Source organism: Pelecanus crispus, chromosome 7, assembly GCF_030463565.1.
Source record: "Pelecanus crispus isolate bPelCri1 chromosome 7, bPelCri1.pri, whole genome shotgun sequence".
In the NCBI taxonomy this organism is placed as follows: Eukaryota; Metazoa; Chordata; class Aves; order Pelecaniformes; family Pelecanidae; genus Pelecanus; species Pelecanus crispus.
In genome coordinates, this window is record NC_134649.1 from 51105136 (window position 1) to 51127275 (window position 22140).

Consider the following 22140-nt stretch of genomic DNA (forward strand, 5'->3'; position numbering starts at 1 on the left):
CCTCCTTGGCGGCAGGAGAGCCGGCCGGCTCGGGTGCTGCGGGCTGCCAGTGGCATTCCCAAACTGCCACCTCTGCAGGAAACCGGCTAACGGGGACGCAGCAGCCGTGCAGTAAAGAGCACTGAGCCTCCTGAGACAGCCTAATCCCTCCTGATGGAAGCTGTTTATTCTTTTTATTGCAGCACTGTTGACTTTATTCAAACTAGCCTGAAGCCAGATCTCCTAGCTGCAGACGCACCGCGTGCTAAGCTGAGTACAGGCACTCCTCCCCCCGAGAGCGCTGAGTTTTGAGTCCCAGATGCTGCTCCGCATGGCAGCGAAGCGGCGGAGGTGCTTTGCATGGAGTTTCCATGATAAAACACACCTGGCTCTTAGGGCTGGCAGGAGCCTGGTCTCTGGCAGAAAGCCCACTCAGAGGACAGCGTGGGAGGAACCGCTGCCTTTGCAGAACTGAAAGGCTCTTCATGCAGGAAAAACTGCTTCAAACTACAGAGCAGACCCCCAGAAGAGACCCTCTGCTTGTGTAAATCGGGATCTCTTCGCTGAAGCCAGTGGCGTCACGCAGAGCTGCTCAGGCCGGGGGAACGTCCCCGTGCAGTCACACAGGGAAAGCGCCGCACAAAGCGAAGCCGCTGCCGGCGCGGGCTCTGCAGGCACAGACGTGCCCAGGCAATTAGCCACTGATGGCCGCAACGGTGACATGAGCTGCAAGAGATGCCTAACAACAGATCCTAATAAAGCGGTCTGTGGCTTCAGCACCTTTGAGTCTCCCTCTCATCTGGGAGGCCGAACCCCACACACAAAATACAGCCGCGGTGGCCGACAGCCCAGCACAGCCAGTCGCACTGCCGCGGCTGCCAGCATGGCACGGGACCATGTGCCTCACCCGAGCAAGTGGCAAATCCCAGAATAAAACCTGTGGGTCCCAACCAGTCTGCCATCAACCACTTCACTCGCCCGGTAGCAGCAGCCTAACTCCTAGTCCTCCACAGCACCCAGCACTAGCTGGAAACAGAGAGTGCTCCTCATTTGCTCTGCTCCGTTCCCTTTTTTCCTCATTTTTGCTTTACGCTTTCTTTAAACATCTATTATGCATTTATAGATACTGTATTTTCTGGCCTCTACTCTCTTGACATTGCTGCAAAACCTAGAGCTTTACTGCGAGGTAAGTAAAGCCCACTGAAGATTTTTTTGGCGTAACAATTTTGACCGCTGTTTGTTTCCCAACTTGACTAAGCATCACTTGACTGTGTGAAAAATGACAATGCCATCAGCTAAGATTTCTAGGGACCGAACAATTTGGCAGTAACGTGTAATATTAAACTCCTCAGAATTCCCTTCCTTTACTTGCTGTCTGTCTCAGATGTGGCAAACACACCAATCCATAGAGAAGCAAGCTGCTGTTCCAAAAGGATTTCCAGGAGGCTGACCCAAGTTTTGGTGGATCAGTATGTACTGACACTGACGGCTACGTTTTACTCCGCTAAATCTAGCGATATCTTTCATGTGACCGCTTCAAAACACTCTGCAGCCATTTCAGACAGAACTCCAGAGGGATGGATAAGCAGCTTTATCTCCACTTCACATACGTGGCCAAAGAGATTAACTTGGTCACACAGTTAATGACAGAAATGAGAGACAAACCCAGGTGCTTTAATATAAACACATGCTGCTTTCGAGGGAAGAGGCACAATGGTGTACTTTAAGCCCAGTTCTAATCTGTCCCCATATCCTTCCCTCGCTTTCTAAAGGACAAAACACAAAGGCCACTGGAGACAGAGGGGGGGATAGACACGCTCCGTGCCACTTCACAGCTCCTCTGATGGAGTTTTACATTTCTCATTAAAACCGCAGCCCTGGGAGGACTCTCCGCCCCCTCCCAGAGCAGCTGGGACCTTCTTTCTCGCCAGAGCGGGAGATTAGCGGAACGGCTTTGTTATGAAAGTCACCATTCTGCGCCGATGCTGAGGGCACAAGAAATGTCAAGGCTGTGTCTAACAGATGACACCGAGCCATCTGGGATTTGGGGGAAATGCTGCGAAATTAGCTGCTCCAGTGTCCTGACGGTTCAGATTTGCGTACAAATCAAAAAGCTGCACGTGGCAATTTGTGCTTGATGGGAAGGGTGTGCAAGAGCCCCCCGTCACCCCTCCTATGCCCCGGAAAGGCAGCCGGGTGCATCGTTAATCATCCTCCTTAGTGACACAGGGTGGAGGAGCTGGGGAAATTTGCATAACTGCAACACACGGACACTGCTAGGATCCTACTAAAGCACGGCCAGCCAGGTTTTGAGCTAAACCAAAACTCTGTTCCTACCACGAAGCCCCTCCGCGCTCCCTCTCTCCCTGCAGACGCACTGCTCCGTCGGGCACAGCTCCCCCGGCACAGGCGCCGGGGCCCTGTGTCGCCCCGCTCTGCTCGCACTGCTGCAGCCAAGGGCTCTGCTGGCCCTCGATCAACGGCAAAATTCACCTTCTCCGCTCGCAGCCCCTCTGCCGCGTCCCGCGAAACGGCAGGGCTGCCCCAAGGGCGGCGGGCCCGCGTCTGGCATGCTGCCGTGGCGCCAACCCCGCGCTTGCAAACGGCACTGTCATTCCTGGGAGCGAAAGGCACCGTCTTCTCATCACTGTTAAACGTACTAAGATTAAAACACTAGCTTTGTAACTACCTCTAAAAATACCTGTTTTCTTCTTTTTCCTTTACACGGATTGCACGCCTACGGAAAGCCCAGCGCTGCTGCAGCCGATGGCTGTCTTCTCTTTCAACCACTTCCCGTACTAGCGGGGCACGGTGAACGGGATCCCTTTCTTCTGGAGCGTGCTGAAACCTTTCTTGCCACGCTCTTGCAAAATATATTGAATGTGTACAAAAGTCTGTTCAAATAAACTGCCCTTCCTTTGGGGATTTAAAATTAGGACACCCACGTGCAGCTCACACATCCGATATTCTGTTTCCTTTGGTGAAGAGAACATATAATTAGGGGAATTTAGCTGCACAGAGTTGAGGATGCTTTAGTTAAAGTCCCCTGAAGGGATTCCTGGAGTGCGGAAGAAAAGCCATCTGCTGACTCCAGTGGAAGTGTCAGCAAGGAAATAAAGTTGGGAGGAATAATATAAACAGCCAGAACTAAAATGGAACTCGGCAACTCTCCAGGAAATCAAAGTCCCCAAAACTCCATGAAAATAAGTCATTCTTGCTTAAAAAATAAATAAATGAGAGAGAGAGAAAATATGCACAACAAAAAGCTGAAACCCCACAGATAAATTGAAGTGTTATCATACCTTGCTGTTCAAATGTCTCCATGATCAAGTTATTAATTTTTTTTTAACATGGCTTAATACATCTTAAATAGCAAAGAGAACAAAAAGGACATACTAAGAATATTCTATCGTGTCTTAAAATCTTGAAATCATCAGGGGTTTTGCATCAGACTTACTTTAATTAATGCTTAGAAGAATAAATACGTGTTAGTGGGTTAGTAAAGCAGATAAACACTCCAGCACCTTTTTAAATGATACATTTAGGTAATGATGAAGCCAGAAGACTAACTCGGCACTTATAGATCAGTTATTTATGTGCTCATTGAAGCAACTCTAGCAGGAGGAAACTCTGCATAGTGCAATCTATACCACTGTGAAGATGCCTATTAAAGGAAGAAATGGAAATCCCTTCTCTTGAATCATTTAAAAGCAGTTCGTAGGAGCCGCTGATACACACACGCATTCAATTCCTACCATCATTTGGAAACCTGCTGCCAGCAGTGCCTGCCCTGAGGCTATTTTGTGCAATGAGCGCTTCAGATGCAGCTCAGCAAGCGCCTTCCCTAGCTAGGAAAGCATTTCCACGCGTGCTTCACCGCCTGCGTGCCCTTAACTGCCGCCGAGGTGGAGGAGAGCTCGGTGCCGGCCACGCCGATAGAAACCGCAGGTGCGTGTAGTAGAAAGAAAAATCTTCTGTTTCAGCAACAAAAATGAGGATGTATCTGATCTTCCTAAGAGTTTATCTGTTTCAAATGCAGGCTAATCGATGGGCCAGGAAGAAATCTCAGGCTCACCTGGCTTGCCCCAAGGCAAATTCTCCTCCAAAGGCTCCGGACTTTGCGCAGCTCCAGCTGGAGGACATCCTGCTGTGCCGGAGCCAGGCAATGAAGCCGTCACTTTAACGTGAAAGAAAGCACCACATCTGCGTGGTTCTGAAGGCAGAGCCAACGTACACCGACAGCCAGACCTTAGCATGCTTGTGACACAGCGTGAAAGGCGCAGAAAACATTCAAGCAATTTCTAGTTTGTAACCGTATGTTAGACGTGCCTGAACCATGCAGTTCAACCTGGGCTCCCCTGCTTATGCACTCAGGAAAGTGTCTGGTTCAGGCTGGTTCATACCAGGCAGTTATAATGAAAAATTCCATCTTTTTTTCCAGACGCTGATGAAAGAAGTTTATATGTAGCATAAATATGAATCAATTACTTTGTTGTGTGATCACGTGCCACCATAAAGTTCAGAGGAGGTTGGTTCTGCGTGTTGCCCAGAGAAGTTGTGGATGCCCCATCCCTGGAAGTGTTCAAGGCTAGGTTGGATGGGCCTCTGAGCAACCTGACCCAGTGAAAACATCCCTGCCCATGGATGGGGATTGGGGGTTGGACTAGATGATCTTCAAAGGTCCCTTCCAACCCAAAGCATCCTATGATTCTATGACTCCCATATAACGGCAGCGCTAGCTCTGCTCATATACGCCTACATCGACTGGGAGGAAAGTCAAATGCATGTGTGCAGCTGGGAGGGGAAAAAAACACCACAGGGGAAAAAAAAGAAAAAAAAAAAAAACACCACACATTTACAGCACATTTTCAGGCCCCAGTTAAGCATATTTTAAAGCCCTAAAAAATACCCGACCCGTTCATTACCACTGCGTGAGAGTGCATTTAAGGACCAAACCATGCTTAAGGTTTAGCTGTGCACTTATCAGTAGAAAAGGGGCAGGATGCATGCAGGGGGAGGAAGCACTTACATCAATGAGGTCAGAGACGTCGTGGATGTAGTATTTACTGACAGCCGCGTTGGTGGCTGCCAGGTTCAGCAGGTAGTCGTTCCTGGCTTTAGTACACTTCAGCTTGTTTTCAGAGTATTTGGCTTGTCTCTGAAAAAGCAAAATGGAGCGTCAGAGCACAAACAGGATGCTACTTTCACAGCTTCTCTTGATGCGGGGCCCCACAGCACCCTGCAGCCTGGGTGCGACGTGTTAATTAATAAAATTTTGTATCGGGTATGAAAACAGGCACCCTCGCCAGGACGGAGGAGATCACATCTGAACATCCCTGGTACCGTCAGCCAACGCACAATGAGCGCATTCTGCTCAGACGTACCTAGTGCCTCCCGAGCACAGCTGCTCTTCCTTTATCTGCGCGCTCGTGGAGGTTTTGGCATCAATCAAAATTAGAGGGCCAAATTTTCCTCCCAGATACGCTGACATACATTTGGACTTGCTCCAGATTTGTGCAGCTGTATCAAAGTGGAATCTGGCCCAGGGGCCCAAGCTACAAAATTTAGAACAGGACCCAGAATTCAAAACTCTGTAGGAAAGCAGATGTGCTCGGATCTGGGGCAATTGCTCAGGATGATCACAAGTCTAAAGGTTTAGCACAAAAGATTAACCCTTCAGAAAGGCTTGCCACTAGACAATGTCCCAGTGCTGGGTCAACATGCATGCAAAAGCTTCCTGGCTAGGGAAGCTACTGCTTATTCTCAGAAATTAGCAGAAAACTTAAACAGTTTTGGAGATCCCGAGATCTGGGGGGATTTGCCAAAGCCGGAATGGAGTTAAGTGTTTTGACTAGCAAAGCCAACTGAATGCTGCGTTTTAACTCCCAGACAGTCTGCAGAGGAAGAAACACAGTTATTTTATATACCCAACCCTTTTTTTGCTCCCCCAAGCCTCTGACTGAAGGAACCCTGGGACAGTATTGCCGAAAGCGCTGTTTTTAGAACGTAAGACATGAACAAACCGCAGCCCGCCGCAGCAGCATCCCGTGCCTGGACCGGAAAGCACCAGCGTGCCACACCACACACACCGGCGCACCGCGCTCCTGGGCGTCAGCGCGGGCTCCCGGCTCCCAGCCGGGGCACGGCCGAGCCCCCAGCGAGACCCACAGGCCCCAGCCCGCGCGGCTGGTGCACGAGCACGTCCACCGCCCGCCTCCGCCACGTGCTCTCGGGGCCGTCAGCCTCCAAGGCCCCTCCAGTCGCCCTTCTCGGCCCTCCCTCCAGAGCGCCAGCCTGGAAGACATCACGGGCAGCCGCATGGCCCCCATGCAGGTCCACCACCCCCTCCAAGGCTGCACTGCCCTGTGTCCCCCATCCCCGTTTCTTGCTGAGCAGTGCCAGCCCGACTTTGGGTTAAATCCTCGCTACCAGCTGGTTTTGGCACTTCTCCGCAGCCAGTAGAGACTCATGATGGCCTCCTCAGACTGCCCTTCGGCAAAACACACGCACACGAGTCGACACCCTCCCTAACCCCTTCCCAGGGATACAGGAATGGATGCACAAAGGCGGACGGGGCCGGAGCCAAACCCTCCTGCCCGCTGGCAGCCCCGACCCCAGCCTGGCTCCCCCGTCCTTCCCTCTCACCCACCTTCTCCTTCATCTTCTCAATCTTCTTGACGGAGCTCCGCCGCTGAGGCCTGTCCTCGTGCCGCAGCAGGTTCACGCTGATGTCCCCTGACTTGTTGAACTGCTTTTCCTCCTGCTTCTCCGCCTCCTTCAGCTTGCTCTCAGCGCTGATGCTTTCCGCATGATACATGTGGTAGGTCTTCATCACCTGAGGAAACAGAGGCCTGTGAGTCGCCTGCCCCACAGCCACAAGACGCATGAGTGCATGAGAAGATGACAGCCGTGGAGCAGCCTCAGCTGTGCCAGGGCTGTTTGAGGCCACTGTGGCATCAAGGAACAAGGTGGGAAGGAAAAGCCCTTAAAATTAACCCCGTCACTAGCCCTGTTTCAAAGTGGCACAGAGCTGGTGTAAGAACTGCTATCCCCATGCGGTCCCCGTTGCAAGGACAGGCTGAGATGTGCCTCCAGCACACACCTGCGTTCAAAGAGCACCGTGTGTCTTCCTACAGGGAAACGAGAAAGAGCTTCCAGTGCACCACAGCTGGGATAAGGGTCTCCATGACAGGAGACTGTGAAGAGGACAAAAGCAACCTGAAGTCACTTTTGATCCAACCCCTCTGTTCCTACACTTGAACTTGCTAAGCCAACCCATCAACGTAACCCTTGTTCTACCGCCCTGACAGCAGATCCCGTCTTGAAGGTGGAGAAGTTGCAATTTCCAAGCAGAAATGGAGTTTGTCTCCTATCACCGCTTAATTGTCCTCCTGCTGCCGCCAGCAAGCACCATCAGTGCCAGGGCAGATTGCAGCAGCACCTCGTCCTTTAAATTCGCGATCGCCATCAGTGACTCTGGATATATGATGCTGATCTACTGCCAGGAAAAATCCTGCAGGCAAAACTTCTACCACAGCCTTTCCTTTCAGATACAAAAGCCCAAAGGGCATATCGTGATCATTTTAATGGAGCTGGCAAGAGGAACACATCTGCTCTTCTCTCTTTATGCCTTTAGTCACGTTGTCCCCTTTTATCATCTCCCTTCAGGATCTGAATGTTTTATTTCGCATTGCCTTGACAAGGCTCGAGGTGCCTGACTTTTTGCTGAAGATCGGTCTCACGCAAAGTGCCTGGGCACCACGGGCAATGGCGCTGGGACAGGCTCGCCTTGAGGCCCACAAGTTAAAAGGAGCAGGAACCCGCAAAAGCAGAGTAACTTTGCACAAGCCTTAATGAAGAAAATACAGTTTTCCTCAGCTGCAGTTGTCAGCAGGAACCAGGAGTGTTTAACTTGGATGAGGTTAGGCTGAAACATATGATCTCTCCTCTTGCCAAGCACAAACGTCAGCTGCAAACGAGCTCCAAATGCCGCATCGAAGCCTGCACAAATGTGCCATCGCTGGGAGTTACAATTTTAGGCAACTGCAAGGAATAGTAAGCAAAGGCTTGTGCCTTGTTTCTGAGCTGCTTTATTTCAAAATCCTGCAAATTCTAACGCAGACTCGAGCCACATATTTCAAACTGCAGTTTCTGCAGTGAGCGTCACAGGACACACACAGACCAGACAATTTCTGGGTTCTTCCCAAGGAGAAAGACTGGAGGGCTTTGCTGAGCCCTCCTTATCTTCACTGTCTCCATCATTTTGTGAAAAACTCAGAGGAAAGTGAGAAAGAAAAATCCTGCACTTCAGCACAGTCGAGCAGTAATGAGAGAGATTTCCCCAGCACCCAGAGAGGCCCTAACACAATGGAACAGAAAAGCCCAACAATTAAACAGTGGTCCAAATTGCATGATTTTTGTGAAATCTAAAGGTTAAGAGACGGTTAAAAACTGCGGCACAATCCATGGGTTGTCTCCGTTCACCCATGGCTATGCCGCTCTGCCGCGGGCTGCTGTAGCCCCTTTTCCCAGCGACTCCAGCGGCTCCCGCGGCTGCAAGGGGAACGTCGGCAGCCGGAGCCCACGGCAGGACTGCACCGCGCAGAGGGCTGCAAGGGGCGTCCGGGCCCCACGGCGACCTGCTCTCTTTGCACAGGTTCTTACTGACTTATTTGCTAATGACCGGAGAAACTTCCCTTAACGAAGGCCCTTCCTCCTCCTCTGTATTTTCTCCCTGCTTGAACCTGAAAAGGTAACATGGGAACCAGGTTTAAAAGCCCTCTGAAAGTCTTTCAAAGTGCACAGGATCCAATATCCATTAAAACATTTTCCCGAGACTTCAGCATCCACGTTGCTGAAACAGATGCCTTAAACAGCTCGCTGTTCCAACCACGCTCCTCATCAGCTGCCACGCCACACGGCTCACGCTTGGGAATTCGGGGGATATTTCTGTTTGTTTTAATATCTGCCTTAATTTTGAATGGGGACTACCTGCACTGCAGCAATCAGCCCTTTGATCCGCAATTCCCTCATGCCTTCTTGGCGCTTGCAATCGAGTCACGCTGTCCCCGTCTTACGCTATTGTGTCATAAAGAAAAACTGCCACAGCTGCGTCCCTGGGATCTTTTCTGCAAATAAGTTAATTAGCTGCACTGGAGGGAGAAAAATATGTTCCAATCTTCATTAGTTATTTAACAACACAAGTTGTGTTTTCCAATATTAATAATACATTCTGGATAAAGGCCATTGCCAAAATACCAGCCATAAATGGCACCGTTTGCTGTCTTCAGCTAGAAGTGCTTTATATTTCTAAAGAGCTCGCCACTGAGGTCCTGACCCAGCGGAGGAAGCAGATCAGAAACTGGGTGTCCCGTGCTGGGCACAGGCTCAGGCCCTCCTGAAGTCGAGGAGACCCAAACACATGCCCAGCGCACAGGGTGAAGCAGAGATGCGCACGGCCATAGGTGAGAGCCGGCCAAGGACGCCAGCACCTCCTCCTCGCACGGAGCCTATGGCACAACCTAAGGGACACCATGGCCTAAGGTCTGAGAAAGGGACAAATCCATCCGACCAACGCACGCTGACCTCCACCTTCCTGGTCCTTCAAGGGAGCATGAAAGCAAACGTGTTCTTTTCAGAGGATTTCTATGGTGTGATACAGAGCAACGTATCAACGTCCTTCTACCGTGTGATACAGTCAACGACTTCTACAGCATGACAGTCGCAGGAAACACCCATAACCACGGAGGTATGGCCTCCCGCATCGCAGCGCTCCCGATGGAAAGGGAAAATTTCCTCCAGCCAATTCATGTCCTGCTACACAGGGAATGATGACTATTATTATTATTTTTAACCTGGGTAATGTTTCTGCAGATGTTATTCTAATCAATACAATTCATTTCACAGTTACTAATCCCCTTCCGTAAGACCTTGTGACAAAGAATCGCGCCGGTTCACATCACAGTGCTTCTGTGGACTTCGGCGTGCTGCCTTCAGCTCTAGCCGCGTCCCTGCACTGTGGCAAACAAAGGCCATACAGCAAACAGCCCAGTTAGTGCCGTACGCCAAATCGCACAACATCACCAGAGCTTACAGAAAACACTACCACAACAGTGCTCTGGGGTTACTGTTTCTCTTACCCTAGTATTTTGGCCTGACTTCTTCAGAGAAGAACACATACAGTACAGAAAGGAACCTGTGAGCAGAGGAAGAAAGAATGTCCAACCTTTACGGACTCCAACTTGATATCTGTATGCTAGAGTCTGCAAGCAGGAATCGAAAGAATGAAGCTGGCTTTAATTCACAGCTAAATTATTTCTGTGCAAAACTGTTCACAAGCAACTCCTACTTCAGAACGCAAGTCATCTACTTCCTTTTTAATTAAAATCAGCGTGGGTTTTGGGTTTAGTTCTTTCCACACAGAGAGTCCACAGGGTGACTTGCATCAGAACAGCAACAAGGCTGAATTAAAATCAATTTAGTTATTTTGGCTTAAGCTTGAGACAGTGAATGCCTGAAAAGCCTGTAAAAAATTAGATAGTTTCCACACAGTGCACAGAATTCCCCTCTGAAAGGCTTAAAAAGCCGCCTAGCCAGGGCACAGATGTACTACGGATACAAGGCTTGGCCACAGGCAAGATAAACGACTTCCTTGCATTGACAGCAGACAAATGACATTTTACAAGAAGCAGCTTGGTGTCGTTTGAGCAAGGGGTCCTAATGCTGTATCTGATTTTGTCAGCAGCCACGGTTATTGAATGTGCTGCTTTTGGGTACCCAACGTACTGCAATGAACACGCCAACTCCAGGTCAGTCCTGAAGGTGTCCCAGAACAACACCAGCACGCTGGACCAACCTGCAAGCCAACTATGCCATTAAGACTGTTTTACCTGATGTCTCAAGGACAGAAAACTACTGACTGGAGGGGAGCTCGTTTGCACTGAACAGATTTAAGATGATCTTGTTTGCCCGACAAGGCCAGCTTTTTCTTCATGTTTCATCGTCGTTTCCGAAATAAGCATCTCTTCCCTGCTCCTTCCCAGCCGGATGACACAGTCGGTTTGCTATCTTAGCAGCAAGGTCGGTTGAAAGAAAACACAAAGCTCTTTCAGCCGTTCCAGTCTGTTTCACCATTCAAACATATTCTGCTCAGCATGTGGGAGCAAAGCAGTGAATGCGGGGAAATCTCAGCTCCAGTGAAGATGAGTTTTGCTGCAGACTCAGTGGGAGCAAAATTACTCTTCTATGCTCTTCCTTGGCCAACGGCACGCACTTCAGACCTCAGCACACTTCTGGATGGCACACGCTTCAGACCTCAGCACACTTCTGGATCCTCAAATGGACCTAACCATGTCCCTCAGGTGATGCTCCTGTCCTGTGTCTGGGTTCTGAGTACGCTGGTCCACAGGTATTAAGGTCAGCCCAGCCCTTGTTAGTCTTTCCTTGTTTTGCATCTGTCATGCTGCTGTTTGTAATTAATCTTAATTAGTCACCACCACTAACACAGCTTGTGACATTCAGCCATCAACAACGCGCTCCCAAATCTCACGCAGGCTTTTTAATCCAACCTGGCTGTCCACCCACACTGCAGGTCTCACAAAAACTGAATCCTTCAACAACCAATGCAGAAACAAACCTGTTAAGAGAAGATTTATGGCAGACATTTCAAATATCATTCATGCTCTGTTGTTTAGGCCTATTTTTCAGAGATGGAATAAAATGATTGTTTAGGAATAAACCTACTCCAGTGTTATTTATGTACCAGTAACAGATATAACCAGAGAAAGCAAATATATCATCTCAATTTTCCAGCACAAGACAGACTTTATATTCCTTTGTTGATCCTAAACCACAAATAAAATAAAAAACCCAATTGCTACAGGGCAAGAGACAGAAGCAACACAAAGGCTTTTACTGCCCTACTATGAAAACCTGCTTGAAGAGCGATGTCCTGAATAACAGCATACAATTTCACCTGGAGGCACAGAGACAGCTCCGCAACCAAAGAGCTCCTTGGAGCAGGGAGATGAAGCTGAGCACACACGAGTTAGAAGTTTTATGCATTCCTCAGCAGAAGGTCATGTTCAGCCATCATCCACAGGCCACCGGACTCACACGAGCAGGTCAGGCTTCAGCCACAAATTGGCACTGCCAACTCAGAGCAGACCTTCCAAGCCATTAGCACCTGGTAGAAATCACCAACCAAGTGAAAACTGAAAGAGGCCTAAAGGCAACACAGCGTAGAAGGCCCAGCAGGTGAGAGCATTACGGACACCAGGGATCACACCAGATCATGCCCAAAACATCTCCATTTATGCTGAAGTGAAACAGTTAGCGACGGCATGATCCGCTGCCTGATGCGGCCGCAGAAGCCCTTCATGGTAGGACCACCGGGAAATCCTCCTCTGCAGCCGTCAAAACCGGTGAGGAGTGAAACGTTTCTAACAAACGCAAGAGGAACGAACGGTCTGTACTGCAGGATGACAGGAGGGAGAGTGAGCCTCCTCAAGTCACTGAAACGTTGAACACACATTTTGTTCTAACAAATGACATTGCCTACGCTCCCCTCACTGCACAGCATAGACATGGGGAGGATCAGCTCATTACTCACCGTGTAAAGCTCATTGGTGACTTTCAAGAGTTCTTCATGCATCTGTAAGCCAATCTCCTTACTCTGGAAGACAAAAAGAAGAAGAGTTGAGACTGTTATGCTCACAACATGCACTTCTGAAAGGAAAATACATCTTGGAGGGAAGAGTAAAACTGTGTGACTTTCAAATACTCCCATGTGTATGCATCTCAATCCTTGCTCCAAGCCGCATTCACAAGAGCGGTCTGCACACGCCGTGAACGGTACCATGACAGCACTACCCTACCAGAAGCACGTGCTCAGCTGTGGTCAGCAGCAGAAGCGCGTTGCCCTCAAGGCCCTGCGCAGGTCGAGCGCCGGCAGCAGCACACAGACGCTCAGCCCTTGCTCCGAACGCCAGCACGCCATGCCTCCAGAGAACCTCACACCACTCCAAGGGCATCAAACTCCGGAGATGGAGAGGAGGTGTGGAAAGGGGGAATGGGATCGCTACAAATACCCAGTTCAAACGCAGAAAGAAGAAACGAGGGTTCTTCCCCGACTCGCTGATCAAACGTACGCAGAAGGTCTCCAATGCTGCCGGAGTCCTGCTACGGGATGCTGTGGCACCAGCAGAAGGAACGGAGTCTGGGGACGCTGGCAAGCTGGTAGGACAGGGAAGCAGTGAGTTGTTCTCCTCTTTTCTTAAACCAAGTGACCAACCTGATCCCGACAAAGCCAGAACTACTTGTTCCAAGCCCTTCCAGCCCTGTGCCCAAGCGGATCCTGATAATCCCCAGCAAAGGCTTTCACATCCATCCCACAGAGAACAGAACCACAGCAACCTATTTACTCTGCCACTACCTAGCTGCATTTTCACATTGCTGTCATGCCTGTAGGGTTTTTCTTTCCTCCTCAGCTGACAACGGAGCGGGTGGACCTTGGCAGCACAACTGGCTTCGGGTAATGCCATCTTAAATACCTTCTGCCCCCTCAGAGATCTGCCCTCTCCTGGCTCCCCTGCCAAACACAAGACTTGCTGTTCTTTGCTCTGCAGTGGCGTTAACAAAACCATGTACATTCCAATTCTACATACTATTTTAAAAAATGAAACAGCCTTGCAGCATGAGAAATGCCCCAGGGCCCGTATTTACACCACTTCAGAAATCCTGTCTAATATCCTTCCTGCTCCGGGAGCTGAAAAGACATCATCAACAGGGCTGCCAATCCACATCTGGGCTCCATTTTTTTCCATTTCTAAACATTAAAACCAAAATACAGATGGCCTCCTCTTCCAATCTGCCTGTGACAGTGAAGTTTAAAAGTAAACCAGCATTTTGATTTCCTTTAATTTTCTACAAATCCTTAACAAAATGAAATGCGTGATTATAAACATGAACACACACAGTACAGCAAATCCTCACGCTATTTCAGAATTGCTGCATTTTTGTTTGAGATCGATGCTTGTCCATGGGTCACCCAACCTGGGTTTCAGAGGCCATGACGAGGAATGTGACACAATTTAATTATTTATCCTGCAACACACAGGGATGAATGTAGCATTATAGACAATACCGCTCTGCCCTTCCACTGGCAGTATTCATGCCCAGCCTGGGCAGCTCACTGTGTGCAGCTAACCCGTAACGCCCTCCCCCCGTTCCGGGGACTTGTTTCACGCAAAGACTGGCAGAGTGCAGACAAGCTGGGCCTGCTCCGTAGCCAGAAGTGTTTTATAGCTTGACTTCGCCTATTTTTCAACAAAACCTGCATTACTGGATGTGGGCAAGTGGCTGTCGCATTCTCCGCACCGAGCTGGCTCTATGTTAGTGCTAAACGAACTCCCCTGTAAAATTATAAAACAAACGCTTGTGGGTACACGAATTGCTTCATTTGCATTCTCCAGCCACAGGTGACAGGTGACAGCATCACCTGTCAGTCTGTCTTGATTTGATAGATTTATTAAAGACACCTGCCCCTCGGCTTGCAATTTCCAATCAACTTTTGCTATTTCAGAACAGAGATTATCAGGGCTTCCTAGCGCAAGTATTTCAGGTTTTAGGTTCATCGTGCCCATGACCCACCCTCCCTGTTTTGTCTTCAGTAGCTCCTTTTCACTATTCTGGCCAAAGTCTCTCTCAAAAAGGGCATTTTATTACAAAATAGCTACACCACAGTTATATAATAAAGTTTCCAATTTCACAACCGCAACAGCCAAAGTTCAGCAACTTAGGAGAAAGCTCACTGCGCGTGCAAAAACTCACAGCATCTTCCTCCTTCCACCCCCCTGTCTGCTGAAATCCTATTATCAGTTTCTATTTTCACTTTTCTTGCCAAGCAGGACGCAGCAGATCCAGTCGCCTCCCTCCTACAGCATGAACACAGCATTTCATGGGAGAGGCCACAATTTGGGGAGCTGCTGAGCATATGAGCTTGGCTGCAGATCAACTCAACTCCTCCTCAGAAAGCCAGCGGTTGGATGCTACTGCAGATGTGCACACACTGCTTTCCTCCCTCCCTTGTAATTACACCCCACATCTCTCTGTAGAATCTTCTTGGCTAGGAAACATTTATTATAGCTTGAAGATGCGTTTAAACTAAGTATAGACACCACCAACCCCCCCCCCCCCAAAAAAAAACAACAACAACAACAAAAAAAAAAAAACCCCACAAAAAAAACCCCCAAGCAGTTTCTTTCAGATTTCTCCAAATAACTCCATGCACTTTTGTGCACGCAGTCAGGGAAAACAACATCCCGTCAGCTTCTTGGCTGGGCGAGTAAAGAAGCCCACAACACAGAGAGGTCTTCTAATTAAAGCTAACTGGACAACCTACACACTTCAAAAGTTTAACCTTAGATTATTGAGAGTTAGAATTGAATGCAAAGGGTGAAGCAAGGAATCTAAAGAGTAAAAGCACTCTGCATTTGGTGAATATCCAGTAATTACAGTTTATCTGTGAATTAGCGTCGGGGTATGTTGGCAGAGTCCCACCTTCAGAAGTGCGACTGATGCACGCTGCTCCCCTTCTTACGTGCGCGAGGTGCCAAGAAGATGCCAATCACCAGAAGGTGCTAAGTACCCCAACCACCTGCAAACCTCGTCTGCCCTCCCTGCCGACACCGGTGGTCACTAGCTGGTCTCGGAAATCTCACTGTGGCTTGCTAAAAAGCAGCAGAGCTATGAAAAGCATGCAAGCCTCCCAGATGAAAGGGAACATCCAGAATATGAGTTATTGAAGTCAGGGTCTACAAGTGGGGGTCTCGGACCCCGAGGCCCCGAGCCTGCAGGAGTTCAGAGCACACAACCCCTCCAGCCGACGCTGCTGTCACGAGTCAAAGCCCGGGCCCTGAACCGAGCCGTTCCCAAACGGAGGACGGGCTTGTGGTAGGAGCAATGGCCCAAAGTCAGCTGCAGCTCTTGCCTCTGCCCCAGATTTCCTGTGCAGCGGAGGGGAAGTCCATAAAGCCGTAATTTTCAAACCTAATTTTAGACTCCTAAATAGAGCAACAAAAAATGGCTCAGCTGTCAGCAGTGTGTCGTTCCCATGAGTCCCACGGACACGGGGGACCACAGGTGAGTACATTTTAAGACCCATTTCCTTCTAGACACTATACACCAAACGCCCTGCATCCTGGTGCTGGAGACCAAGCGGTCTCCGGCATCGTCAAAAGTCTCCTGGCATCCAAGAGGGCAGCGTCCAGCCTCGTGATGCTGGAGCCTCTTCAAACGCAGGCAGGCGAGAAGCTGAAGGACTCGCCGCTCCTCCAAGTTTGCTACCTCCCCTTCTTATTACAGAGAAATTACATTTGTGTGTTTATGGGAGACAACGCCAAAATGTCATTCCAATTCCCTGGCACCATCTGCAAAACCCAAACTCCAATTTAGCCGCTTGCTTTACGCCTTCCATTCCTGCTAAAAAACAGTTACTTGCCGGGATAGCAATAGCTTCAGTTTAGCAGGTTTATTAGAATTCCTGCCGCTGCAGACAAAGTAAGGAGAAGCAGCAACACAGACTACTGGCAATGAAGAATGCTTATTTTAAAGACAAAGAACTCCCTTCCAGACAGACACCACTTCTTCATTAAATCTCCATCCACGGCACTGCGGTATGGGGTATAATTAAATTCACTGTCACGGAATGTAATTAAATCTCACACTGGGGAATAACGCAGCATGGTTATTTCGGACATAGCAATGCTCTGTCTCAAACGTATAATTTCCTGTATTCCATACTTGGAAGAAGCTGAAAACTTCTTTTCTTCTGCCACAGCAGGAGGTAAAAGGGGAGACAACACCCGCCCGGCCGAGGGGCCCGGCGGTGCATCCCTCTCCCAGGGTTTGCCTCTGCCAGGAGGACGCGCTGTGAGATTTCATGGTGACGGGAGCTCACTGACAACAGATCAAGTCAGATCTCTGCAGTGACATATCTTAGCATCTCCACTTATTGCCTGACTATTAGCAACACTAACACACTTGCCTTGATAATCTCCTCCTGTGCCAGGAACATGACTCACGCTGGAAGCTCCAGGGAAATTTGCCCAATTGAGTTTTCTTCCTCTACTTTCCTCATTAGCAGGGCTTGCCTGTCTGCCAGAGCAGGCAGGGAGGCTGGCTGTTCATTTCAGTCGCACAGGCTAAAGCTGCAGGCTGGGGATGCTCGGACAGAGGACGCCGGTCGCCCGTGCTGCCTGGGAGCTCCCCAGCCTACCTGCAGGTCCCCGCCACAGCACCCCTTTGCAGGAGCTCCGTGATACCCTTAAATATCCATGCAGTTCCGCAGTACTCGCTGACAGGACACCATTCCTCAATGCAAGCGATCAGCACTCCGTCTCCAGGTCCTGCATTTCCCAGTGTCCTGGTTCCGGCTCGGATAGAGTTCATTTTCTCCCTAGCAGCGAGCACAGTGCTGTGTTTTGGATTTAGTAGGAGAAGAATGCTGATAACACGCTGATGGTTTAGTTGTTGCTCAGCACTGCTCATGCCAGTCAAGGACTTTGCAGCTTCCCATGCTCTGCCAGGGGCACAAGGAGCTGGGAGGGGGCACAGCCAGGAGAGTTGATCCCAACTGCCCCAAGGGCCATTCCATACCATACGGCGTCATGGGCAGTATGGAAACTGGGGGGGTTGGCCGGGGAGCAGTGATCGCTGCTGGGAACTGGCTGGGCATCGGTCGGCGGGTGGGGAGCAATTGCATTGGGCATCACTTGCTTTGGATATTGTTGTTATTATTATCATTATTATATTGTTATTATTATCATTACTATTTTACTTTATTTCAATGATTAACCTGTTCTTATCTCAGCCCAGGAGTGTTTCTCACTCTTACTCCTCCGATTCTCTCCCCCATCCCACTGGGGCAGGGGCTGTGAGCGATGGCTGCGTGGTGCTGAGCTGCTGCCTGGGGCTGAACCAGGACACCCAGGAAAGCTTCAGCCAGGAAAGATGACACAATAGCACAGAGGCCACTCGCTCCCTGTATTTCGCAGTTACAAGCTCACCCTACCACATCTACCTCACTGTCAGCATCAAGGGCTGGCAGCGAGCAGGTGAAATCCCTCAAACCCCAGTGCACCTCCAGAGCAGTCCTGGTGGCAGCCATGCTGAAGGAACCAGGAAGAGCTGGAGAGTCAAACCTAACTTCCACTCTTGAGTTCCTGCAGCTCTGTACCCCGCACCCAAACCACCCACCCTTCAAACCGTGTGTGACACCGGGGGAGACTGCGAGGAGGAGCTCCAGGCTGAGCCACCACCGAAAAACCATGTTCAAAAACATGTAGACATGGCACTTTGGGACATGGTTTAGTGGGCACGGTGGTGTTGGGTTGACGGTTGGACTGATGATCTTAGAGGTCCTTTCCAACCTCAATGATTCCTAGTTTTACTTCATGAAAAATAATCCAGCCACCAAGCCAGGAAAGATGAAATTAATTATTACTCTGCCCTTAACTCGTTTAGTGGTGGACTTGGTAGTGTTAGGTTAGTGGTTGGACTGGATGATCTTAAAGGTCTTATCCAACCTAAACGATTCTATGAAATGAAGCCACCCAGAGCTGCTCTGAACTGCATTCAGCCCCTGGGCTCTTCAAAGCACTCAGAAAGCTTCCTATGAGCGCTTGTGAATGCTTTTCTGATGGAAAACATCTTGGGCATCAACTGAGAGACCTGGCATGCTGAGGTAAACAAAAGGAGGGAAACAGCCAAGGTTTTCATGGCCTTCACCAGCCCCAGTCTGGCGTCTGCAATGCCACACCTGCAGCTGAGCTACCACGACAGGCGGAGCTCACCCCATCCCAGGGCACACATTAGCACAGACCAGAGGGCATTTCAGATGTGCCCATCTCTCCACAGGAGCCCAAAGAACCAACTCAAATACACAGCAGGAGTCTGAAGGTGAAGAAGATGCACCCCATCTTTCATGTTTCATACTGGGAGACTCCAAGTAGGAGATGCGAGGATTTCTTGGCCCATAGTTAACCATGCTGACCATGCACCCCAACGGCACCCGCAACTATCTAACCAGCGACACCATGGCACTTTTGTGGCAAACATCTGTGGTTTTCTTTCAGCCTGGATACACAGCTCCTGGTCTCCAGATGACATTGTGCCCAACTCAAAAATCTCTCTGCAGAAATTTATTACCCTGCTTTGGAGAACGGCAGTTCCTGTGCAGCAAGAAGCCATGCCCACTAGAGGACAATTGCCCTTTGTCACCGCAACTACAACCAGCCAGCACAACAAGTAAATGGTATCATTACTGGGCCTTTTTATAAAGATGCTGAGACACATTTAATATCCCTGTGGGCTCCTCCTTCACTGTAACAGCCATCAGCAGTACAGCCCCCAGCCTCAATATCACTAATGAAAGGCGCTGGTCTTGGGTCTCCAGGCTCAGCAAATTCCCACGATGAAAACTGCCACATACATATTGTGGCTTCAGATGAGAGGGTCATGGCAGCAGAGCCAGGTGTCAGGAAAACACCCTGTCTGCACTGCTACTCCTGCCCCCACATCATCCACACCGATGGGGTGCAGTTGGAGCTCTCAGTTGTAGCAGTACATTGAATTCTGAAGTGCTGCCTGGAGAAGAAAGATGCACAGTTCATTAACTGTTGGGATAAAATACAAGGTGGGGGGGGTGTTGGATTATAGCTGTGTAAAGTTATATAGCTTCAGTGTGCAGGGGTTCAGCTGGACAACACGAGTTCAGAGGGCAAGCCAAATCGTACCCTCGCACATTCAGATCACCAAAGCCAGGAGTTCCCATATTGCACATCTGGGAAGGGCAGAAAAGGAAGAGGAAGAGAAAGAAAACAAATCACTGAATGGGAACAACTGCCCATTTTGTAACAAAAGAACTATCAAAAGTCCAAATCCCGACCTGACTTACATTTTGTAAATCGTTCCTGCCTTTACAAACACCAATTACAAGCATCTCTGAGCTCTGCCTCGAGACCGCCTTGGGATGAGTCCCATAGTTCAGCACATTTTTTCTGCAGGCATTCAAGAAGGAGACAAGTTTCCACAGCTATAGTTGGGATTCCTTTGGATGCGATTCAAAAATACCTGAAAGGCCAACAAAAGGGCTGTGGCTCGCTTAACTGACATCTATCGCTGCGCTTAACTACGAGCGATGCCAAGACCATCCACAGCTCTCCTGCAGACAGGCAGGTTTCTTCTCTTCAGAGTTCTCCAAGTCTCTGTTCCCAAACCCGCGCTACCCGTGGCAATCCTGGGCGACACGGCACCGTCACGGAGCAAAGCAACCCACCGGCTCCCGTGCCCAGAGGATGCCTTCTGTGCCCCGGCCCAGGTCTTGCCAGCCAGACCCCTCGTGTTACCCACCCTCGTGCGGGGCTTGCAGTCCTCCGCCCTCGCAACGCAAACCCGTCGCTGCTGCCCGACGCCATCCCACCCGAGCGCGCCTCGGGAAGTACCGATGCAAGCGTCACAACACAGAGAGCTCTGCCACCTGATGCCACCAAGCACAGTGGCAGTGTTGGGATGGAAGGAGCAGAAAGAAAAACAACAGGATTCAAGATGCGGGCATGCCATGGATCCGTGGATTTGCAGGGAATTAACGATGCCTTCTGCTCTCTTCCCAGCAATTCCTAACGTTTGCTTTCCTTTTTGACTGCTAGCGAGCGCTGAGCTGGCATGCTCAGAGCCTGATGCTTTAACTCCACACCTCATCCCAAATTCAGTGCAGTGCAGAGCCCAGCCTTACGCATCCAAGTTGGAAAGCTGCTTTTCCTGATGTGCATCACTTAACATTTGTCTACGTAGGATTTTATGTAATGCTTTATTACTAAATTACTTGGTAGCACACATAGGCACACAAATACACTCAATATGCACACACACACACGTATGTGTGCATTAAGGGCACTGGTGCATATATTTTATACAAACACATACTTATTTAAAAGCTGTTGCTTCTGTATTTAATTCCTCTACCTGCCAATTTCAGGAATTCAATCCCCATCTCTTTTTTTGTATTTTCATTATAAGTGTTACCCATTTCCTTTCCTGGCTTTGTGGGCTTTTTTTTCTAACCATGACTTAGGACCTACAGTTTCATTTTTTATTTTCAATAGTGGTTTTTTTTCAACTTATTCTAGTTTTCTGTTCTCCTGGGATTCCAAATTGTTTCTGCATACCAGGACCACCTTACTAACAACTTCTCCCCTCCCCCCTAAAAAACATACTTACTTCAGGTAAATAATGTTCCATAAGTAACTTACGGTATTTCCCTGAAAACGGGGAAATGCCCTTTCTCCTTTTTGGGTACGCTGAGCCAAACAACCGTCTCAGACACTGGATATATATTGCCTGCAGTGCCTACGGACAACCAAAGTGGATCCGTTGATTTCAGTGATGTTACATTTATTTACCGGCATAACACCTGGCTTTATAAATTCTCTTTGACTCTGAAATTCTCAGGGAGAAGGAGTTTAAAATCCTGGCTGCGGAAAATACCACATTTTCCAGCCCACCAAAGCTCATCAAAACCCCAAACGCCACCCTCGCCGTCCCGAGAAGCCAGCCCTCACCGAGTCCCCTGCAGACTTCTGCACCGCGCAGTTCAGCTCGACCCCCCGAGGGCCGCAGCCTGCTTTTCCCCACTTCAATATTAAAAATATTAAAAAGAAACAGACAATGAGAGGAGGGGTTGCGTCTCTCCCAGAGGGCCGCCGCCTCACTTTCAAAGCTAACAACGCTGCCGCTAATTAAGCCAAACAGGAAGCGATCCACGGGCAGAAGATGGCACAGCCCCAGCGCCAGCGCCGTTGGCCTTCGCTGAGCCCCCAGCCCAGCTCCCCCGGCAGCCGGGGGGCACGAGCGCCTCGGCCCTGCAGAGCACGGCTGCCCTCGAGCAGGGCCACCAGCCTGGGGCCACCGCGGCTCACGAACGCCCTGCAGAGCCGCCCGGCCACCAAACGCAGCCGCAGCAGGGACCCCGGCTTGGGCCCCGGCCTGCAAAAACACCTTTGCCAGCGACTCAGGAGATGTAATCGAGCTTCTGCTCTGCCTCTGATAATCAGCTTGCACCTGCCGCAAGCCCTGCTGCTGAGGCCAGTGCAAGCCCTCACGGAC

At 49.7% G+C, this 22140-nt stretch overlaps 1 protein-coding gene across 3 annotated transcripts in view; it reads right to left on the bottom strand.

Moving 5' to 3' along the window:
- Window positions 1-22140, bottom strand: part of SRGAP3 (SLIT-ROBO Rho GTPase activating protein 3) — a 131710-nt gene that overhangs the window by 34783 nt on the left and 74787 nt on the right. For all 3 annotated transcript variants that reach the window (XM_075714641.1, XM_075714640.1, XM_075714642.1), the window contains 3 exons: window positions 12590-12652; window positions 6629-6814; window positions 5009-5137 (listed from right to left, as the gene is read on the bottom strand). In XM_075714641.1, the coding sequence (XP_075570756.1) occupies window positions 5009-5137; window positions 6629-6814; window positions 12590-12652 (378 nt within the window). The remainder of the gene's footprint in view (window positions 1-5008; window positions 5138-6628; window positions 6815-12589; window positions 12653-22140) is intronic.